The sequence below is a fragment of the Epinephelus lanceolatus genome, chromosome 12, assembly GCF_041903045.1.
Source record: "Epinephelus lanceolatus isolate andai-2023 chromosome 12, ASM4190304v1, whole genome shotgun sequence".
In the NCBI taxonomy this organism is placed as follows: domain Eukaryota; kingdom Metazoa; phylum Chordata; class Actinopteri; order Perciformes; family Serranidae; genus Epinephelus; species Epinephelus lanceolatus.
The window spans coordinates 22466933-22490788 of NC_135745.1; the positions used below are offsets into that span (position 1 = coordinate 22466933).

At 39.2% G+C, this 23856-nt stretch overlaps 1 protein-coding gene across 1 annotated transcript; it reads right to left on the minus strand.

Moving 5' to 3' along the window:
- Nucleotides 1–1644: 1644 nt before the first annotated feature.
- Nucleotides 1645–23325, minus strand: LOC117271916 (GTPase IMAP family member 8-like). The gene is made up of 6 exons (XM_033650459.2): nucleotides 23223–23325; nucleotides 14447–15377; nucleotides 11992–12034; nucleotides 8686–8802; nucleotides 6002–6113; nucleotides 1645–3545 (listed from the first exon to the last, which is right to left on the minus strand). The coding sequence occupies exons 1-6, from the start codon at nucleotides 23245–23247 to the stop codon at nucleotides 3130–3132; spliced, it is 1644 nt and encodes a 547-aa protein (XP_033506350.2). The 5' UTR covers nucleotides 23248–23325; the 3' UTR covers nucleotides 1645–3129.
- Between the last annotated feature and the right edge of the window lie 531 nt (nucleotides 23326–23856).

Genomic DNA, 23856 nt, shown 5'->3' on the forward strand with positions numbered 1-23856 from the left:
GTGCATGTACTCTTCACTTCTCCACTGCTTTTGTGTTGTCCGAACTGGGCTAAAGGGACCCATTTAGCTTGTTTATGTTTATGTTATCTTCTGTTATAGTATAGTTGTGGGTTGTGACAACTCAACAAAAGGCCTTTAAAGAGATTTATTGAAAAATTCCATACATTTTTAGACAAAAAATAAAACACTATTAAACTTCTGCAGCTAATTTGAACAATTGTTTTTTTCTCTTAAAAGTTTTCTGAAACTTGATGTTAAATATGCAAATGAGGCATTATCTAATTAAATCAGTTCTTTTTGCATACATTTCCACAACAGAAATCTAAACTAAACCAATAAATGTCAGTAGAGGGGGCTATTGTACAATGTCTGTGCAGATCGGTGACATCAGTGGTAACAGTGAATGTGTCACTGCTACATAAACAATAGTTAAAATAAAAATCTGTTTTCTTTTAAGACTTCCACCTGTTTCTGTCTGACTCTACGGTCACATTAAACTGCAGGAGACCTTTGAGTCTTTTACTAAACAATAAAAGACTTGACCTCTGTTTTCAGCAAAGCATCACTCCTTTATTCAGCTTTATTTCTTGATCACCTCAGCAACTTTATAATCTGTGACGTCACTAAAAATGTATTGATAATCGAGTTTCTAATAAGTCATAATATGACCTGTGTCATATTGTTAAAGTTAGCTGGGGTTTGTGAATGTACAAAGGTAACTTATTGCAATTCCTGATATCACTGAACCTAAAGAAACAGGCACTTGTTGCCATTAAATTGTACAAATTAAATAAACTTTCTGTTTTAGTTTTAGCCATACAATCCCATTTTTATTGAGTTAATGACCATAAGGGTGGAATACTTCAGGAGTTCCGAGCTAGCGCAGCCTCTGATGCTAGCGCTAGCAGTCAGCCTTGTCAAGCCACACTTGACCAAGCGTTCAGACGCAAACTGATTAAGTCTACCTGAGACCGACTGACCAACTGCCCTGCAAAACAGACTGCAACAGACTGCAGACCAGTTTCAGTGGTGGAGGACAGGGGGACAACTGTGTCCAAAATTCAGCAGCTTGACAACGACACATCTGCCAAAATTAAAAGTTGATGTTTGTGATTAATTTAGATTAATTAATCACAGAGTGTGTAGTTATTTAGATACATTTTTCAATGTGTTCAAACCACACCCACAAGACCCAGTGAAGAGTAGAAGTGTTGACGTTCACTGGCTAGTCTAAATGTGAAAGTGTCATTTGTAATCCTGTCCCGCCTTCATGAACAGGACAAGAGCTTTTTGCCCGCCATATCCACAATGATAAAATGAATCAGACGGCTTGATTTATTTCTAGTAAAATCTGGGCAATTTTATTCATATAGCCTGATATCTAAAATCACAGTCTCCATCCATAGACCCTCGATTCAGATGAGCAAAAATTCCCCATGAATGAAGTTATTATCCATCCAACCCCACAAATTCAACCTCCCTTCATCCATCTCCTTGACCCCCACCCACATCATCTTATCATGCATGACCCTGACCAACCTTCAGGTCCCGTCCATCCCCTGACAAATGACCCCCTTTTACCCCTCCCCTCGACTCCCATCATCCCATCGAACTCGACCTTCTCCGTGTCATCTCTGATCCTCTAGTCATCCAATAAAACTACTCTGAGCGTGGTCTTTGTTAGCGGAAAAACCCTTTAATGCCGGAAAAAAACACGGAAGAAACTTCAAGGCGAGCAACTGCAGATGGATCATTCTTCGGATGCAAAACATGCAGTGTTTACAGAATAGATCAACAATGCAAAAAATACAGGATATACAATCAGAATGACAAAGTTAAAGCAAAAATTAAGACTATCATTCTACATTTTGACATGTTACAAACTTTATCCAAAACAATCTAAATGTCATCTACAGTCTCAACACAGCATGATAAAAGTATAATTGTCAAGGCACCTCCATTGAGACAATTAAGTGTTTTTCTTAGCACACGCTAGACTGATTTTTGATGAAGGATTTTTTTTTTCTTTACCGCTAAGCTTTCACTTTGATTTTGTAAAGATTTAATTCAAACTTTAAATGACTGACTGAAATGATACACACCCTTGAATGTCCCATTTTATTCACAGCTAGAATATCCAGTCCTCCTGCATTTTCACGGTTCTATTACCGGCAAACACAAACCTGTTCACCCCTCCCGTCAGCATTGACAAGAAAAGGCACCAGTTGTTTTAAGTTGCCAAAAATGAAGTGCACATGTAGAGCGGGGCCAGTCCTTTGAATTGTAGTGTATTGTCTCAAATGTCAAATGAGCAGGTGAACAGGTGCCCAATACTGTAAGCTTTCAAAACACTTGTGAGTTTGACCTTCAGCAGGGCCTTTAAATAAATCAACACTTTGATACAAAGCTCTCAACCTCTAATCTCAGAGAAATTAAAGTGTCTGGTGCTGAAACAAGAAAACATTGTAGTTCAATGGTGTTCATTATGTCTTCAGTTTCCGATGATGACTTAAGTTGTTCTTTTATCTCAGACATGTTAGGATGTTACATACCTTGACATGTTTCCACTGATGTTTCTGTCTGACTCTACGGTCACATTAAACTGCAGGAGACCTTTGTGTCTTACAGTCTTTAAGGATACCATATATGGAATAAAAAAATCTTAACTTATAATAAGTATTAAGATCAACAATAAAATACAGGTCAGTTAAAATATTTCAACAATGCATCCACACAACTTTGAGTACAATGATGTATAGCACAATAGCAAGCTAATAAAAGAAAAGGTCTACATCTTTGAAGACAAATATCAAACATTAAAATCTTAAACGAGAAAACCAAAAACAGGAATGAGCATATTAAAAGTAACAACGGCTCTGCTTCAATCAGTAGGAGTAGCTATCAGTAGGAGTAATGGATTGCTTATCTCTGCTTGCTGTCTGGCCTGCTTTTCCTGCATTTCTTTCATTTTTTTCATTTCTTCTTCCAGTTTTCTTTCACGTTCTGCCCTCAGTTGATTCTCCCTCTCCCTGTCAGCCTTCTCAGCCCTCAGTTTTTGCTGAAACTCTTCGTCCAGTTTCTTCCTCAGTTCCTCCTCTTCTTTGCGCATTTGCTCTTCTTTCTTTCTTTTTAAGGATTCGTTGTTTCTCCTCTTCTATCGCTTTCTCTACCTTCTGCTTCCTTGCCGAAGATTTCCTGAATCTTCTGCACTGTGTTCTTTTCTTCCTCAGTGTATCTGCCCAGTTTGATGACGACCAGGAAGACATGGGGTCCAGGAGAAGCAAAACAAATGCACTGGGCAAAATCTTTACTGTTCTGTTCTTCATCAATCCTGGTGTCAAACAGACCCGGAGTGTCAATAACAGCAATCATTTGTCCATCCACCTCAGCAAAGGCCTTAGCACACTGTTCAGTCAAAGATTTAGGAGAGAACTCTGATTTAAAGATCTGTTTTCCCAGGATGGTGTTTCCTGTGGCGCTCTTCCCAACTCCGGTCTTCCCCACCATCACAATCCGGAGCTCCTCATCATTGTGTAGGGTTGATCCTGAGGGGCAGAATGAATATTATTATTCTCTGCTGTGTTTTACATGCCCTTTAGTGCTGTAGTGCATTTGGGACATTCACGATAAAGGGAAGAACATTTGAAGTTTGTATGAATGGGCCAAACCACAATACTCGGCATCACATGTACAATGGCACTTGAAGGAGGCAGAAGCTTATGATAACAACAATTTCGCCAAGTTGTTCTTATGCAGCGTTTGTACGAATACCAACAATAACTAATGCACCACAACTTGTATATATCCAACACAATCATGAGCCAGGAATTCATATATAACCAGATAGTTTTATGAAACATAGAAAACATATTTTATTTTGAAAATACAAAATGACTAAGCTCAAAAGTCTATTGTTACAAATTACATTTAATTTTTTTCATTTTTATTGATATCTATTTTTTGCCCTGACACATACCAATTACAAGCTAGTGATTAAATGAGAGATTTCCATCAATGTCATTCTTCTAATTCATGGCTCACAATAATGTCTCACAATGAAATAGTATGGGTATAACATGCATTTCCTGACTCCTTAGAGTCCTGTGAGTATTCCAGTTTCAGAGTTGTGTGTCCCTGATGTATCTAGATGCCACAGTTCTTAAAGAAAAGATATAATTTAGGCGAACTGGGCACACAATTGGGCTTGAATGAAAGCCAGGAAGCCCCCCTTTAAAATGACACCAAACACAATATTATAAAACACTGAAAAATGTCCTGACCATGAGCCTAAACCAGGATATGCACCAGCATCTAAAATGCAATTTACTTTAGGGGGTGGTTCACTTCTTGAGCTGGTTTCTGTGACACAGTTGCCACTCAGGAATGTCTATCATCGTGTATCTATATCATGTATATCTATCAATGTCGCACTGATAAGTGCTGCTGTGCTACTTCAATATTCACTCTGTAAATTGAGCAGTTTATTTTGTAGTTGTTGGTGCATACTGTTCAAAATTGTTCCAAAATGCACACTCACATGTGCACAAACAGGACCTATACATGCATTAAATGGAAGGATATTACGCCGAGGGGGCCGCCTTGGATGAGAAACTGGGGGTTTGGTGCCAAGGGGCCCTTGTCAGTGGACTAATCCACGCTCCATGGACTTGAGCTACTGCTGCTCAAATATATGACCCCGACGTGATTTGAACACGCAACCTTCTGATCTGGAGTCAGACCGTTGCGCCACGAGGTCCTGCAAACTGTTTGCCAATAGTCAGTATCTCTACATGACATTAGAGGAAATCGATTTATTGTGTTAGCCGACCTAAAACCAGAATTTTAGTCTGTGTGTGAGGATGTGTTGATTTCTCTGTAGAGAAGAATGAAAGTCAGTGTTATCCATCTCTATATTACCAGAGTTATGTGACCCTCCAGAGTCTAAAATCTTACACTGAATAGACTGGTCGATGCCTTTAGCTTTTTGTCACATTTCTTGGGCCATTCCTGAGCAGTTTTTGTGGTGTGGCATGGCGCATTTTTCTGCTGGGGGGCCACTGCCATCAGGGAGTACCATTGCCTTGACAGGGGGTTACTTAGTCCACAGCGGGTTTGGGTGGGTGGAGGGCATCAAGTGGCATCCACATGAATGCCATGACCAAAGGTCTCCCAGCACAACATAGCATTGTAACAAAATGATCAGTGTTACTCACTTTACCCACCACTGGTTTTAATGTTTGGCTGATCGGTGTATATGTTACAACACATTGGTTATTGAGGTCAATCAGTCCACTATCCCCGGGAATTACATCCATCACACCTCCTAATTTATGTCCGATGCCAACAGTCAGTGCCAGTGCAGGAAATAATGTGTCCTTTATGCAGCAAGCTGGAAAGTAAGGGTATGGACTCTACTTTTAGCCAAGTATTTTAGTTGACTAAATCAACTAAAACATTTTCGATTGTAGAAAGTGAGAACTGTGAAAACACTGGCAATGATCACATAAATTAGCGTGGCATGTAATTCCAGTGTGCAACAATATAGTTCTTGTCTGATGATAAGGTCATGGGGATTCACACTCAAACAAAAAAAGGTTGGAAGAGCTGTGCTTGTCCATATTTTAGAAATGAAGGTTGAGTGAGACAAGTCATTAAAAAAAATGTCATTAGTAAACAAAATCATTGAAAGGCTATAGAGAAATTAGTAAAAACTGATGTCAATGTAGCTACATTTCCTGGAATTAACAAAAACATGTGGAGAGGATGTGTGGATGACAAGAGGCCCTATAACTGCTCTGTGAAACTATGACGTCATCTGTCCTGGCTGTTGATCAAACTAGATTCCATTCTCATTCCTCCCAGTTGTTCCCTGAAAACACACCATCTCCCTCACTTCTAACACAAAAGTGATCATAACTATTCAGCTGTGGACATAGATGGGAAAAAATGAGAAACGTAGAGAGAAGACTCGGCTGAATTGTTGGAGAATTCATGTACTTACCATGTTTGGCTTCTTTGGCATCGCTGGCCATGTTTGAGTGGTAGAGGGCAGAGTAGATGTGCCGCTGTAGTGAAGATTTTAGTGTCTGCAACCACACCTCTCCATACAAAGCCTTCATTCACAAAACCACACCCATATCACGGTGCTGACATCAGAGCAAAGTGAAACCCAGGTGTGTATAGTTCATCTACTGCAGGTTCTTTTTTTAACTGAAAGCCCAAGTAAATTATTGATTAGTACCTACTAAACATACCATCTATTTATTCAGAAGCTGTGTACTGAATGGTACTTAGTGTTCATCCATCCATCCATCCATCCATTTTCATCCACTTATGGGGCCAAGGCAACAGGCTGAGCAAGGTACTCTAGACATCCCTCTTCCTGGGAATGCTTTCCAGCTCCTCCTGGGGGATCCTAAGGTGTTCCCAGGCCAGATGAGATATGTAATCCCTTCAGCATTTGTGTGTCTGCCCGGGTCCATGTCATTGGTTCGACAGCCCATTGGTTCGACATCCCATTAGTCCGACTGTCCGTGGTGCTGAACGGCTCGCGGCGGGCGTATGGTGTGCCGCGACCGGCTTGAGGTGGAGCAGGCTCACGGCTTATGTGTTTGTCACTTTCTTTATCATTTTAACCCACACCATGATCTTTTCCTAACCCTAACCAAGTGGATTTTGTGCCTAAACCTAACCAGACCTTAACCACAGGGCATCATGATGATTTCGGAACAGACTTCAGAACAATGAGTTTAATATGGTCGGAACAATGGGATGTCGAACCAATGGGCTGTCAAATCAATTGGCAGTTCCCGTCTGCCCCAGGGCCTCCTACCAGTTGAACATGCCTTGAAAATGTCCAACTGGAGGAGCCTAGGAGGCTTGGAGCCTAGGAGAACTGAAAGATTTGTTCATTAGTTGGTTCACCTGTGGCAAGTGAACAACATGAACCTTGTTCACCTAAAAGAACCGGTCTTCTCTTCACTAGGGGTCGCGGTAGCAGCAGTTGCTAATGCTAATGCTACATCAGGCCTTCAGGAGAACTGCTCAGCTTTTCTTCTAATTTTTTTCCCCAGTTGGCACTTGTAGTATAGCAGCGAAAAAATCCCCTGTGAGCAGAAAAACATTTTCCCCATAAAGTGCTCCAGGGATTTTTTCTGTAGGCCAATGCGGCAGTTAGCATTGCCCTGGTTCCCTCGTCAAAAAGTCTATGGGATTTTTCCATTGGATTCTGGATCATTCCAGAGGATAAGCTCTCTGATAAACAAATATTTATGACACTATGACACATGATTTTTTTCAGCAAGATAATCTTCATGAATGAACACCACTTTTATGATTTTTGAAGCCTATATGCAATCATCAAAGTAAAAAGCTAACATTAGGCTATAAATGAACTACAACATGGTCACATGACTTAACGTCACCACCATAGCACACCTGTGATGCCGTGTTCAGGGTGATGACATTCTGTAGTCTTGTTTAGCCATTTGTTACTTTTCTTTTTAAGACACATAAAAACTTCAAAATTCACAGTGAGGTATTAACTGATGTATTTTATGGCTTAGAACAGCGGTTTTCAAAGTGTGAGGCGTGCCTCCCCAGGGGGGCGCCAGAGGACTTCAGGGGAGGCGCGAAAAGAAAGGAAAAAAAGTGTATCATCTGGTTAGCTAACTACAGCAAATGGATTGATTTTTAGTACCTCAGGTGAAAGTGAGAGTGGGCACAGAGGCGAGCAGAAAACGGAGGAAGTATGACCCTGATTATTTAAGGTTTGGTTTTTCATGCATTGGTCCTGACGATGCTCCGCTGCCACAGTGTGTTATTTGCAAAGAGGTGCTAGCTAACGACAGTATGCGACCATGTAAACTCCGGCGCCACATTGAAACTAAGCACCACAATTTAACAACCAAGCCGCGGGAGTTTTTTGATAGGAAGCTTAATGAATTGCGGTCACAGAAGAAAGCCATCCAGACATTTGGTACTGTAAATACCAAGGCAACCGAGGCATCATACCGCGTAGCGTTACGCATTGCGAAGGCGGGGAAACCCCACAACATTGGTGAGACATTGCTCCTCCCTGCTGCCAAAGATATGTGTTCGGTAATGATGGGCGAAGCTGCTGCTGCCAAGCTGGATGCCATCCCGATGTCTGACAACACCATCCAGCGCCGCATCTCCGACATGGCAGCTGATGTGAAGGAGCAGGTGCTGGACGCTATCCGTGAGAGCCCTTTCTTCTCCATTCAGCTGGACGAGTCCACCGATGTGGCTAACTGTGCACAGCTAATGGTGTATGTGCGCTTTATTAAAGAGCTCAGTGTCCAGGAGGAGTTTCTGTTTTGCCATCCTCTGCCGGCGTGCACTACAGCAGCAGAAATCTTCAAGGCTTTGAATGACTTCATTCAGGAACATCATATTGACTGGAGCCGCTGTTGTGGAATATGTACTGATGGTGCGAGGGCAATGACAGGCCGCCACAGCGGTCTAGTAAAACAGGTGCAAGCGGTTGCGCCTGCCGCTGTTTGGTCACACTGTATTATCCATCGCCAGGCCTTGGCAACCAAGAGGATGTCCAAAGAGCTGCGCACGGTCCTGGATGAGGCAGTAAAAATTGTAAACCTAATTAAATCACGCGCCATGAATGCCCGTCTCTTCTCTATTCTCTGCAATGAGATTGGGGCTCACTTCCATCAGCTGCTCCTGCACTCCGAGGTCCGGTGGCTGTCGCGGGGCAAGGTCCTCACCCGCTTGTGTGATCTGCGCGAGGAAGTCCTCCTCTTCCTCGCCGAAATCGACTCCCCACTGGTGAAGCATATGGAGGACGCAAAGTGGATTGCAATGCTGGCATATCTGTCTGATATCTTCGACCAGATAAACACACTGAACACTTCTCTGCAAGGCAAAGAGTGCCATGTCTTTTTGGCACACGATCAAGTCTCTGCATTCAGGAAAAAGTTGGACCTCTGGTGCGCTTGTGTTGAACAGGGCTCGGTGGAAATGTTCCCAACCTTGGAGGATGTTGTGGAGCAAACAGGACTGCAACTGAACTGTGTACAACAGGTGGTCATTGCACATTTGAAGGGGTTGCGTGAGCAGTTTGGAGACTATTTTGGAGAGGAGACCTTGGCAAATCAATGGGTGAGAAATCCGTTCTCTTTCCCAGTGACACCCCGTGATGGACTGACCCTGCAAGAGGAGGAGGCCCTTGTCGAGCTGAACTCTAATATGGACTTGAAACAAAAGATGGGTGAAGTGTCACTTGCACACTTCTGGCTGTCTGTGGAGACTGAGTTCCCCCACCTCACCAAAAAGGCTGTAAAAGTGTTCATCCCCTTCACCTCCACTTACCTGTGTGAGTGTGGATTTTCCGCATTGACAACGATTAAAAGCAAGTACCGGTCACGGCTGCGGGTAGAGGATGATCTGCGTTTATTCCTTTCTACAGCGCATCCCCGCATCAACCGCCTGTGCGCATCAAAGACACAGACTCACTGTTCCCACTAAAATCGAGGTGAGCAAATGTGTTGTGTGCAGTGTTTCAACGTTAATGTGGGATAACGTCGGATGAGTGAAAATGTGTTTAAAAAAATCAGTTGAAAAGTTAAATTGTAAATTGTAATTTTTTTTTTTTTAACAAAAAGATGTTTAAATGTATTCAAAATATGTTTAAAAACACACAAAGGTGTTAAAATGTGTAAAAAAAAAAGATGTTAAAAACAATGGTGTTAAAATGTGTTTTAAAAAGATGTTAAAAACAAAGATGTTAAAATGTGTTTTAAAAAGATGTTAAAAACAAAGGTGTTAAAATGTGTAAAAAAAGATGTTAAAAACAAAGGTGTTAAAATGTGTAAAAAAAGATGTTAAAACAAAGGTGTTAAAATGTGTAAAAAAAGATGTTAAAAACAAAGGTGTTAAAATGTGTAAAAAAAAGATGTTTAAAACAAAGATGTTAAAATGTGTTTTAAAAAGATGTGAAAAACAAAGATGTTAAAATGTGTAAAAAAAGATGTTAAAAACAAAGATGTTAAAATGTGTAAAAAAAGATGTTAAAAACATACAAAAATTGTGTTTAAAAAAATATTTGAGCACATTCACAGATAAAGATGTTTAAAATGTTTTAAAAATATGTTCAAGAACATACAAACATGTTTAAAAAAAAATAAAGATGTGTATGACATTTATTCTTGAAACCTTTTTTTTAAGCCTGCGTGGAACATACAAAGCAACATCAATAACAGTAATAAAAGTAATAATAATGGGGGGTGGGGGGGCGCGGCTGCTTTTGAGCTCTCTTAGGGGAGGCCCACTATCCCACACTTTGAAAACCCCTGGCTTAGAACAAACATGATAGTATTTAGCTTGTGTTAACCACAGACCTTATTTCATACATCTAACCAAACACCCATTCAAAAAAACAGTGATTTCATGAACAGGGAACCGGGAGCTCTAAAGTGCTAACTCATTTCTGGGTTTTAGGACTCATTCCTGGGGCACTCTGTAGACCACCATTTTAAAATAGATATTTGTAAAACTTTCCTCAAGCTGAATAAAGTGATTTAAAAACCTGTGACATCACCTGTAATTTGCGAAAAAGATGTTGTTTTTCTTCAAGTGTAAAACGCTCCATTTTTCAGGTGTTGAACATGTAGAGAGGAAATAAACTTAATAATTCTCCAAACCCTGCTTGCTTGTTTATTAACGACATTTACTTCTACTTTCAATACGTAAGTACTCGTACTCGTACTCGTCGTCCTCCGCTTATCCGGGTTGGACATGCCCAAAACACCTCCCAGGGGAGGCGTCCGGAAGGCATCCTTACCAGATGCCCAAACCACCTCAACTGGCTCCTCTTGATTTGGAGGAGCAGCGGCTCTACTCCGAGTCCCTCCTGGATGTCCGAGCTCCTCACCCTATCTCTAAGGCCTCTCGCCAGCTGCTTCCGGAGACCCGCAGACCAACCATGCCCTGTAGGCCTCCTTCTTCAGCCTGATGGCTCCCCTCACCTCTGGTGTCCACCAGCGGGTTTGGGGATTACCGCCGCGACTGGCCCCAGCGGCCTTGCGGCCACAGCTCGCTACAGCTGCCTCAACAATGGTACATTTAATATAATAAAATTACTTTTGATACTTGTTTATAGTAAATATTAGACACTTCAAGACCTTTACTGAAGTTATATTCTATATTAAGTGACTTTAACTTAGGTAATTTTCTGGTATGATATCTGTGCTTTTATTCAAGTATTGCTTTGGGTATCGTGAGTTTAAATTTGTGACTTAATTTTATTCAGGTAGTGTGAAATAGAAAATGCTCATGGTGTATTTAAAACCTACAGCACCCCCATGTGGCTGATAAACAGTGGTGAGAGAAGTATTGAGAATTTAAGTAAATTGCTCTGGGTTAGGCATAGGTGACTGGACTATCATTCCCAGTAAATTACTGTGTAATTAGCGTTTTATTGTTGTCAACCACTGAAGTGTAGTGTACTCTGAAATAGTAAAGTGTTTCCTGAAATGTAAAGGAGCATAAGTGTAAAGTTGCAGAAAGTAGCTCTCAAGAAACTGAGTTCATGTTGCCAGACAAAACACATACACTTGTTTCCATCACTGAAGGGAAGATTGTATTGTCTTAAATGTACTCCCTAGAGACTAATCCCAACCCCTGCCCTGAACCCTGACCTTAAATCAAGTCTTAACATTAAAATCTAATAATTTACATTGTGGGGACTTGAATTTGTCCCCAAAAGGTTGGCAAGTCCCCACAAGTGACTGTGTACACAAGCGTCCCCACAACATACTTAAAAAATGTTTGCAAACACACACTGAGGTTACAATAGTTTACTGACATTCTTGATTTTAATTAGAGAGCAATTCTGTATGCCACTGGGTATTATCTCCATGGAAATTATAGGCATCTGCCATTATGCAACCAAAACTGTAAAATGATTTGTTTCTCCTGGCGGCTAGACAACTGGTAGCAAACAACTGGAGTTACTATGGAAGCTGAAAACTGAGATGGTCCTGACTGACGGAAATTACTGAAGAGGGGGAGTTACAGAAACCGAGGTAAGTAGTTTCACTTTACAAATCAGCGTCTCTCCAAAGCTCCGAAGCGCAATGTCGCAGACAGCTTGTCTGCCCAGCACCTGCAAATGTCCACTCACTCACCATTTTTTCTCTAATGTGTGCTAACTTTATTTCTGATCCAGATGTTCAGGAGGATTTCTACTGTGAGTTGAATTATCTGCAGAGGTCTCCTCCTCTCAAAAACAAATGGATCAGTCGATTTCAATTATACATTCACACTCTCCAGTAATTTCTGACCAGTGGAGGGGCTGTTGTTCAATATGTTTTGCAGCTTGGTTGCATCCAGAGGAACAGTTAATGTGATTCATAGGATCATATCAAAGGAGGAAGCTAAAAAAATCTGTTTTCTTTTTTTAAAACCTGATCCTGTGACACTCAAATTAAATTTAACTGTGGGACACCTTCAAGTCCCACATAGATTGATAGTCATTATAGACACTATAGACATTTGAGTGATTCTCAGAAAGCATTGCTCGTTTAATATCAGCTTTATTTCAAGATCACCAGCAGCATACCCTTAAAAATTTGTAGCAGTACTAAACATTTATCATCTTGTACAATTATTAACACCCGTACAATTTTTTTGCTTTGTTTATTTGACATTATAAAGCAGAGGACATAAAACCACACACAAGTCTTTGAGGATGACACAATGTCCACAAAGTCAAAGACATATTTCATGTACAATTTGAATCCCTGGTAACACAGACCCTAAAGAAACAGGAACTAATGCTGGCATTAAAGTTATTATAGATTACCAATAATGAATTAAAAACATTTTCTGTTTTTGTTTTGACCACACAATTCCATTTTTAATGACTTTCTGACTTTAAAGTTATTATACTTCAGACTTTCATGAAAACCAGCTTGTAATATTTTTCAGTGGTAGAGCCATACGAAGTCATTCAAATTCCCTTCACAGGCACAGAAGAATTATTGGAAAAGATGCCAAAAGTTCACATTTTAAGACTGTATTAAGTTACTACTTCTGTAAACTGAGCATTTCCTACTACTGCTGCTCACATTAAAAGCATTCAGAGTGACTTTTATTGTGAAACAGCCACAGGAAGGCAGTGTGTTTGTCACTGTGTCTAGCACTGACAGCAATCATTCATCAAATATTTGTATAGAAAACAAGACAGTGTGCATTTTGGGCATTTTTTGGACAGCAGCTCTGTTTTAAAGATTGCAGATAACATTCATAACAATGAAGTATGAAAAATCAGTTGAGCTGTTACTGTGTGACAAGAAAGAAGAGGGAGTAAATTGCATACAAAGTCAGTTAAAAGAATATTGTATTTCTGACAAAGTAGGTGCTTAAAGACTGTTTGCAGTAGCATTAAAACATAAGGATTATAATGATGAAAGTGTTTTAATTCTCATCCAGCGCCAACATGATTAAATCATTGCTAAATAAAAATCAATTTCAGCACAAGCAAATCCAAGTCACTCACATAATGAAAATTATAGGAAGCCAAGACACTAAAATGTTACTGAGATAAATGAAATCATACCTCAAGTACCAGATTCCTCAAGCATGCCATATATAGAATAAAAATCAAATAGTAAAAAGTATTAAAATCACTCATTAAAATCCATTTCATTTCAAATATGTGACAATTGTTGTGCAAGTTCACACTTGACAAGAGCTAGCTCAAAGCTCAGTTCACACAGATTAAAATAAATTCGTTCACATGAATAATTTACAATTTTGAGTTTTGAGCCATGTTCATAGTCCCCTCAAACAAAGAACTACTTCATGTTCATTGGTAGGATGCTTCAACTTAATGTGTCGTTTCAAATTCATTGCCAATGTGACTGACATTCAGACTTGTTTTTTCAGACTCAACACATTAACTATAAACATCTGAGATTCCTTCAGTTAGAATCTGGACTGATTTTATTTTTGATAGAAAGCCTTCAAGTATTCAATGAACTGGCTTCAACAGTACCAGTAGCTGTGGTGTCTGAATTGCCAATTGCACTAGCCATGCAGGTGTTGTGTCAAAGTCTGTTTCCCCATTAACTGGTGTTTCCCTCCGTGTACAATGTGTAGTGCCTCCCTCTGTGGTTAGGATAAGGGATATGGTTTGGTTCAGATTTAGGTAGGGGTAAACACATAGGCCCTATAGACTGGAAACAGTCTTTGACACAATGCAATACCGAAACCCCATAAATCATTGGGTGCTGTAAAACACAGAGCTCGTTCATTAGTTAGAATCAGATAAGTTCAATTCACCGGAAATATGAGCACATTGAATGTACACGCTCTTTCAGTGCACTCATGTACAACACTCCATTTCAATGACACGGTCTCTAATATGAAATGGGGCCCATTGCAAGCTCCTAAAGGAGAGGTCCACTACCTCAGAAGACTTAAACAACAAGAAAGAACCGTTACAAAAATCTGAAATAATATTCTGAGTAATTGATCACTCTCCTCAGCTTGTGATCTAGCCCACCTTTTCTGTATGTCTTCCAGTTTTTTTATTTTCTTCTCCATTTCTCTTTCACGATATGCCCATAACTCATTCTTCCTGTTAGCCGTCTCAGCCCTTATTTTTTGCTCATACTCTTCCTCTAGTTTCTTCCTCAGTTCCTCCCTCTCTTTGCGCATTTGCTCTTCTTCCACTTCAAGGATTCGTTGTTTCTCTTCTTCTATAGCCTTCTCTGCCCTCTGGAACATTTCAGTGGTGTAATGGCTCTCTCCGTTCTTCTCTGTTATATGTCTGATCTTGTTGAGCAGCTCGCTGACCTGAGAACGATCCTCCAGGTTGTTATTGAAGACGTGGTACTGGCCGTTACATCTGGCCACGAGTTCCTGCAGGTCTTCGCTGTCCTTCAAGAACTCCTCAATAGGTTTCCCTTTGAGCTGGTCACCGTGGGTAAAGAGAACCATGCTGTATTTGTCTGCTTCCTCGCCAAAGATTTTCTGAATCTTCTGCACTGTGTTCTTTTCTTCATCAGTGAATCTGTCCAGTTTGATGATGACCAGGAAGACATGGGGTCCAGGGGAAGCAAAACAAATGCACTGGACAATATTTCCAGCCGTCTTCTCTTCATCAGTCCTGGTGTCAAACAGACCCGGAGTGTCAATAACAGCAATCATTTGGCCATCCACCTCACCACTGGCCTTAGCACACTGTTCAGTCAAAGATTTCGGGGAGAACTCTGATTTAAAGATCTGTTTTCCCAGGATGGTGTTTCCTGTGGCGCTCTTCCCAGCTCCAGTCTTCCCCACCATCACAATCCGGAGCTCCTCATTATTGTAAGTGGTCGGTTCTGATGGGATGGCTGAAAAAAAACAACAGTAAGACATATCAACACCCTAGGTATTCATAACAATGTACAACTACAATATGGGCAACCTTTTCAGAGGATGGGCTCAAGGTAGTCTGAAAAATCTAATACATGTTTAGTTTTTACCTTACCTACAGTCAGTTGGCAATTTCTGATTTTTACCAGGGGGGATGGACAGGTGTGAGGGTTAGGGTCCCCTTAGCCTAACCCTGACCAGTCTCACTCTTCATGCCTAAACCTAACCAATTCAACAAACAAAGACACTGAGTACTAGCCAAGTTAGACACATGACCACATGTTATGGGCCTTGAAAAACAAGAGGTGCACACCTAATTTAATGTTTTAAAGACAGGATTGTCAACCTTTTGATTTTTCCAGATACTCTTCTCTCCCACTTTCCTCCCATTTAGATATTTGCCGACTTCACCACAAATCAGCTGTAGCCTAATCATCTCAGCCAGGCATGGAGGGGATCACGCGTTTGGTCGTGTGAGTCTGTGTAAGTGTAACCTCACAAAGACCATGATCACCTGGTACAACAAATAACGGTAACACTTTACAATAAGGTACACAAAATTAGAGTAGTTACTGAGGAACTAATGAGGAACTAACGAGTAGTTACTGAGGAACTACGGTACACAAAATTAGAGTAGTTACTGAGGAACTAATGAGGAACTAATGAGGAACTAACTATTAGTTAATGGTCAGTTCCTCAGTAACTCATGATCAAATTTCAGAGGAGTAGTTACTGAGGAAATAATGAGGAACTATTGAGTAGTTACTGAGGAACTAAGGTACACAAAATTAGAGTAGTCACTGAGGAACGAAGGAGGAACTAATGAGGAACTAATGAGGAACTAACTATTAGTTAATGGTCAGTTCCTCAGTAACTCACGATCAAATTTCAGAGGAGTAGTTACTGCGGAACTAATGAGGAACTAACTATTGGTTAATGGTCAGTTCTTCATTAACTCATGATCAAATTTCATAGAGGGGTTAATCACGACTTAATAATTAGTGAACTAGTTACTTCATCAGTGTAGAATCATTACTCAATAACCCGTCCATTAGTTAACCTTTTTATGTCCTAAAGTAAAGTGACACATAATGAGTAGTCTTTCATTACTTCATCATCATCTTTACAATTAGTTCCTTAACAAAAATAATCAGACAGCAGGATTCTTGAGAAGAGTTTTATTCATTATTTTCAGACCACATACACATTAATATGACCATCCATGTTATTCTGTACGATGATGCCTTAGAAATAAATATGATAGTGTGTCACATTTAAGTTAGGCTAAGCTTAAAGAATTTATCATGGGGGCTGCATGTAAAGTACTGTATACTGATCACACCGTTGTTCACAGTACAGTTGTTTGAGGTGCACAAAATTTAAAGTAGTTACTATGAAACAAATTTGGAATGAATGAGGAACTAACTATTAGTTAATGGTCAGTTCTTCAGTAACTCCTGATCAAATTGCAGTAGTTACTGAGGAACTAATGAGGAACTAACTATTACTTAATCATTACCTACCCTTTTTGTGTACCCTAAAGTAAAGTGAGACGGTAATGATAATGGTAATGATTACTGAATCATTACCTACTCATTAGTTACTCTTTTTGTGTACTCTAAAGTAAAGTGAGACATCAAAATGAGTAGGTAATGATTCAGTACTCATTACCTACTCATTTTGATGTCTCACTTTAAAATGAGTAGGTAATGAGTACTGAATCATTACCTACTCATTAGTTACTCTTTTTGTGTACCCTAAAGTAAAGTGAGACATCAAAATGAGTAGGTAATGATTCGATGAGTACGCATTACCTACTCATTTTGATGTCTCACTTTACTTTAGGGTACATAAAAAAGGTAGGTAATGATTAAGTAATAGTTAGTTCCTCATTAGTTCCTCAGTAACTACTCCTCTGAAATTTGATCAGGGGTTACTGAAGAACTGACCATTAACTAATAGTTAGTTCATCATTCATTCCAAATTTTTGGCTGATTGAGCATGCTGACTTGGCAGCGGAGCTTGTCGGTGAGAGAGATCCCTCTGACTGGCTGTTCAGGTGTTATATCCTCTTCCCTGTAGCAAGCGAATCTGCCTGTAGTGAAACCGGGGCTAACTGGTGTTTCCTCCTCAGGCTCCACTTCACTCAGCTGCCTGACAGATCCGCTGCTTCTTCCCACTTTAACCTCAATAACAAACCGGAGCTAGCTGGGAGCAGCTAGCTGGGAGCAGCTAGCGGAGCGTTAGCCGCAGCATGACCGGAGGGAAGCAGCCAGTTAGCCTCCGCTAGCTTCCCAGCTAACATTAGCCCCGGCTCTCCGTTTGGATCCAACCGGAGCACCGAGCCCTGGTTTGTTATTCAGGTTAAAGTGGGAAGAAGCAGCGGGTTTGTCGGGCAGCTGAGTGAAGTTGAGTGAAGTGGAGCCTGTGGAGGAAACACCGGGAGCATCTGGATGCAATAGTCCGTGGAGGTGCTGCGGTGCTCGGCTGCACAGATAGGAAACCCCTCGGCTGACAGGATGTATCACTCTGTCACTCCGCGCTACTTTGTTGATCTCATCAGAGATATTGGATGAAGCGAGATTTTTTAAAAAAAAAATTTTTATTTTAATGAAAATAGAAAAGTCTTACATTCACAAAAAAAATGACAATACATTTCATGAAAGAACAGAAAGCCAGTGTAAATAAACATTAACAATCAAACAAGAAGAAAATGGAAAAAAATAAATGAATAAGTGAATAAATAAATAAATAAATAATAACTGTGAAAATAATACTAACATAATAACAGCTAATTACCTACCAATATTAAACTTTTCACAAATGTTCTTTGTTTTTATGGCTTTCTTATTTCCTAGCGGGGTGAGGGACTGTAAATATAATTCAAAACACTTGTAGAAAACAGAGAAAATGGGTTTATCTCCAGCAAATTTAGCTCTGTGGATGTGGAACTTTGCATAAAGTAGTACCAGGTTAATAACAAAAGCCTTATCCAGGTCATCTGTAGTATCAGAATGAAAGCCAAAGATAACATGTTCAAAATGCAGATTAAAGTTCATATACAACTTATCAGAGATAAATTTTGCTATATCTTTCCATAACCTTTTTGTGTAGTTACAATGCCAGAATATGTGGTTAACTGTTTTGGGTTGTACCGAGCAAAAGGAACAATTGACATCAATATCATTCTTAAATTTCTGCATGAAATGCTTTACTGGGTAAATTTTATGTAATATTTTATAAGACACTTCTTTGACTTTGTTAGTGATCATATATTTGTGTGGTAACAACCAAACCTTGGTCCAAGGTATATTGATGTTAAATTTAGCCCAGTAGGTGGTGATATAAGTTTTCGTTGAGATTTCATTCATAAAAAGTTCCCGAATGGCTCTATTGTTGCTTTTGTGTGATCCAAAACAGACTTTGCCACAGACAGTGTTAAGCGGATTTACAACGGAGACAGTACACAGCTGAAAGGAGCCTCTGTACAAGTTTACAACACCTGTAGGAATGGAATCAATTACCTGGTAAAATTCTTTTACTGTAACCGGAAAACCAAACTTTTGTATAAACTCCACATAGGACATTAATAGGCGATCTGGACTCAGCAACTGAGCGACTGTATGAATATCTCTTTCAAACCAGTTTCTAAGGAAGAGGCTCTTTTTGTTGTGTAAAATGTCTCTGCTGTTCCATAGATAATACTTCTGAGGGGAGAAATTGTGTTTGTAGATTATTTTCCATGCAAGTAAGACCTGTTTATGGAACTCTGACAATTTTAGAGGTATTTTATTAATCTGGTAATTGCACACAAACAAATAGGGAAGTCCGCCAATTTGGTTAAATACAAATTTGGGGATAAAGTTCCATAAAGATGAATCATTTTTAAAAAAACTTTTTAACCAATTAATCTTAAATACATGGTGTAATGATCCAAAGTCCAAAAAATCAAGCCCTCCATTCTTTCTGGTATTGATTACGACAGATTTTTGGATGTAATGTTTTCTATTCTTCCACAAGAAGTTAAACAACATTTGATCAATTTTTTTGATTGTTTTACTGTCCAGAGCCAGAGAAGAGGCAGCATAAATAAGACGTGAAATTCCCTCAGCCTTGAATAGGAGCACACGGCCCCTCAAAGACAGATCTCTCTGCAGCCATTGATTAAGCCTGTTTTCCCTCAACCTGGGGGTTGAGGGAGAACAGGCTCTGATTGGAGGGAGAGCTAACCACGCCCACTTAGGAGACAGGAAGAGTAACCGTTTTATAACATTGGATAAGCCTACAGTTGGGTATCTCCCTTCATCCAATATCTCTGATCTCATGCATTCAACGGACTTCCGGTTTCCCTTTTTGCGTTATTTCCTTTCACGCAGGCGCAGAACGTACACGCTACTTGGCCGTCGGATGTAGTCTTCTTTTTTTCCCCCACAACTTTAAGACAGGAAGTTTACAGAATGCAGATCTTCAACATTACACATATATGTCATATATCACATATGCCAGGGGAGATAAGAGTTTACAAGAAAATATTAAAAATATAAAATGTTTTCTATGTGTAAACTTACATTTGTGAATGTGAAATCTTGCCAAAAGTAAGATGAGATTAATTATAAATCTTTCAATGGGTTTTGCCGTATTTCTGTTAAAGTCAAAAAGTCCAAACAGCACATCCCTCCAAAACAGCTTAAATTATTTTTTAATGTTGTTAGCAATAAAATTACAAATATCACTCCAGAGTCTTTTGACAATGGGGCAGTGCCAAAATAAATGAGTAACAGTTTCAAGCGTTGGGTGTAGTCTTTGTAGTGTGTTCAAATGCAACTGACACGGGGTGACGTGAGGCGATGTAGACGATGCAGTTGGCTTTCGTTGCCGCTAGTTCTTTGATGTCGGTTTGGTGTGTCAGCACCTTGTACAGAATAACATGGATGGTCATATTAATGTGTATGTGGTCTGAAAATAATTAATTAAACTCTTCTCAAGAATCCTGCTGTCTGTGATTTTATTTGTTAAGGAACTAATTGTAAAGATGATGATGAAGTAATGAAAGACTACTTATTATGTGTCACTTTACTTTAGGACATAAAAAGGTTAACTAATGGACGGGTTATTGAGTAATGATTCTGTACTGATGAAGTAACTAGTTCACTAATTATTAAGTCGTGATTAACCCCTCTATGAAATTTGATCATGAGTTAATGAAGAACTGACCATTAACCAATAGTTAGTTCCTCATTAGTTCCTCAGTAACTACTCCTCTGAAATTTGATCGTGAGTTACTGAGGAACTGACCATTAACTAATAGTTAGTTCCTCATTAACTACTCCTCTGAAATTTGATCAGGGCTTACTGAAGAACTGATCATTAACTAATAGTTAGTTCATCATTAGTTCCTCAGTAACTACTCCTCTGAAATATGATCATGAGTTAATGAAGAACTGACCATTAACTAATAGTTAGTTTCTCATTAGTTCCTCAGTAGCAACTCCTCTGAAATTTGATCGTGAGTTACTGAGGAACTGACCATTAACTAATAGTTAGTTCCTCATTAACTACTCCTCTGAAATTTGATCAGGGCTTACTGAAGAACTGACCATTAACTAATAGTTAGTTCATCATTAGTTCCTCAGTAACTACTCCTCTGAAATTTGATCATGAGTTAATGAAGAACTGACCATTAACTAATAGTTAGTTTCTCATTAGTTCCTCATTAACCACTCCTCTGAAATTTGATCATGAGTTAATGAAGAACTGACCATTAACTAATAGTTAGCTTCTCATTAGTTCCTCAGTAACTACTCCTCTGAAATTTGATCAGGGGTTACTGAAGAACTGACCATTAACTAATAGTTAGTTCATCATTAGTTCCTCATTAGTTCCTCAGTAACTACTCTAATTTTATGTACCTTAGTTCCTCAGTAACTACTCATCATCATTCATTCCTCATTCGTTCCTCAGTAACTACTCTTATTTTGTGTAGCTTAGTTCTTCAGTAACTACTCATTCGTTCCTCATTAGTTCCTCATTAGTTCCTCATTCGTTCCTCATTAGTTCCTCATTAGCTCATCAGTAACTACTCTAATTTTGTGTACTGTAGTTCCTCAGTAACTACTCATTAGTTCCTCATTAGTTCCTCAGTAACTACTTTAATTTTGTGTACCTTATTGTAAAGTGTTACCCAAATAACAAACGATGGCACACAGCATGGCTGAAGGGGAACTGCCCATTGGTTCAACAGCCCATTGGTTCGACATCCCATTGTTCCGACCATATTAAACTCATTATTCCGAAGTCCGTTCTGAAATCATCATGATGCCCTGTGGTTAAGGTCTGGTTAGGTTTAGGCACAAAAACCACTTGGTTAGGGTCAGGAAAAGATCATGGTGTGGGTTAAAATGAAAAAGAAAGTGACAAACACATAAGCCGTGAGCCTGCTCCACCTCAAGCCGGTCGCGGCGCACCATACGCCCCCTGCAAGCCGTTCAGCACCGCGGACAGTTGGACTAATGGGATGTCGAACCAATGGGCTGTCGAACCAATGACATGGACCCGGCTGAAGTACAACAAATGTTATTTATACAAAAAAGCACATTCTTCCATAAAGCATCTAATTTACAGAGCTTCATTGGCACGAAGTTTCAAGAACAATGTAGCTAAAGCATCAAAATACAATTACAATTACAAATACAATTATTATTATTATTATGATTATTATTATTATTATTAAATTGGGAAAATGTTGTGTTTTCTAACCGAATATTCACCAGCATTTATTTTGCCTTCAATGCATCAAATTAAATCAGTTAATTCTCTCTCTCTCTCTCTCTCTCTCTCTCTCTCTCTCCCTCTCTCTCATTATATGTAGCTAAACTAAGGTTTACGAACTGTCTGAACCCCAACACCACCTTGTTGCTGTTTGTTTAAATAACTTTTAAACACTTGGTAGGGTGTGAGTTGATGCTAAGTCAAAATTCCATGAAACCTATGGCTGATACATACAGCATGTTACATCTAAAACAGATGAATATTGACTGAAACACAGGGTAAAAGGCATTTTTTATTAGAGTTTTTAGAATATTTATTTTCCTTAATGGAAGAAAATTAACACATACAGCAAAAAACTAAAGGTTGTAAGGTTAATTTTGATGTGTAATTTGCAGGGTTTGAGAGAAATCCAGCTGCCACACTAAGCTTTTTTCTCACGACTACATTCACACTTTTACTTCCTGTTTATGCTTCATGCTATTGCAGCTCTTTTAAAATCTAACTTGATTTAATGATTTATAGTTTTACAATTCTGTTCTTCAGTTCTGCTTCATGTTCATTCAGTCTATTTTCATGTGAAGCACTCAGTGCTTATGCTGCCCTTACTGTAAAGCACTTTGTGCTGCATTATTTGAATGGAAGATGCTATATAAATAAAGCATATTATTATTATTATTATTATTATTATTATTATTATTATCAAAATTAACTTCTTCTTAAGCACACAACGGCCCCTGGGTTTCCTTGATAGCACGGTCAGCCATTAGCCAGTTGCCTGCTGTGCACTGATTTGGTGTGGGTGACTACAGAATACAGCGATCACTTTTTAATAATGTGTAATAAATTAAACGACTAGTTAGTGAAATCGAAACTCTTTAACAGAATGGGTGTTTTTATCTTGCAGTCATTCCCTTTGCTACCATTGAGACCTGCGCATTACTTTGGCCTGTAATGCGTACATACATCTGGAAATATATATTTAGAAATATACATCTAGAAATATATATTTAGATACAAGTTATAAACAACATTTTGATTTCAGTTTATTCACTTACCATTTTGGACATAATTGCTGGCCATAGCTGAGTTAAGAAGTGAAGAGCAGTTCTACTGTTGAGCTGAGGAAGTAACGCTAAGTCTGTCTGCAACAGTTCCTTAAATAAAGACCTCGTGCAAAAAAACCACACATAAAACCCTGCTGACGTCAAAGTGTATTGAACACAGTGTTTTAGGTTCTGCTACAGTGGGAAGACTCATAGATTAAATCTAAAAAGAAATTTAGAAAAAAAGCTGCATCAATGCTCTGCATCAATAAACATACCTAAGGGTAGATGTAAGAATTGTGTCATGTCAAAATGATCAAAATGTTTTAAATGTAAGTTTTTAAAATTAGGTTTCACACATTATTACAAAAAAAGGAATGAATGAATGGGAAAAACACGATTGAACTTCAGTGCAAAAATAGAAAAAATAAAATATTTTCAGACACAAAGAGAAACTCTGAAGACAAATATAGATTTATTTTTTATGTTCAATCTGCAAACTGTCTGCTTCTTCAGCAGTCAGCTGCTGTTTTCTCCTCATTTTGCTGTGCTCTAAGGTCAGCGGCACTGGTGCAGTCAGAACCTACAGTTAAACCTGAACTTTGTCAAAGTATTTCCAAAAACAACCTCAGCAGACTGTTTCAGC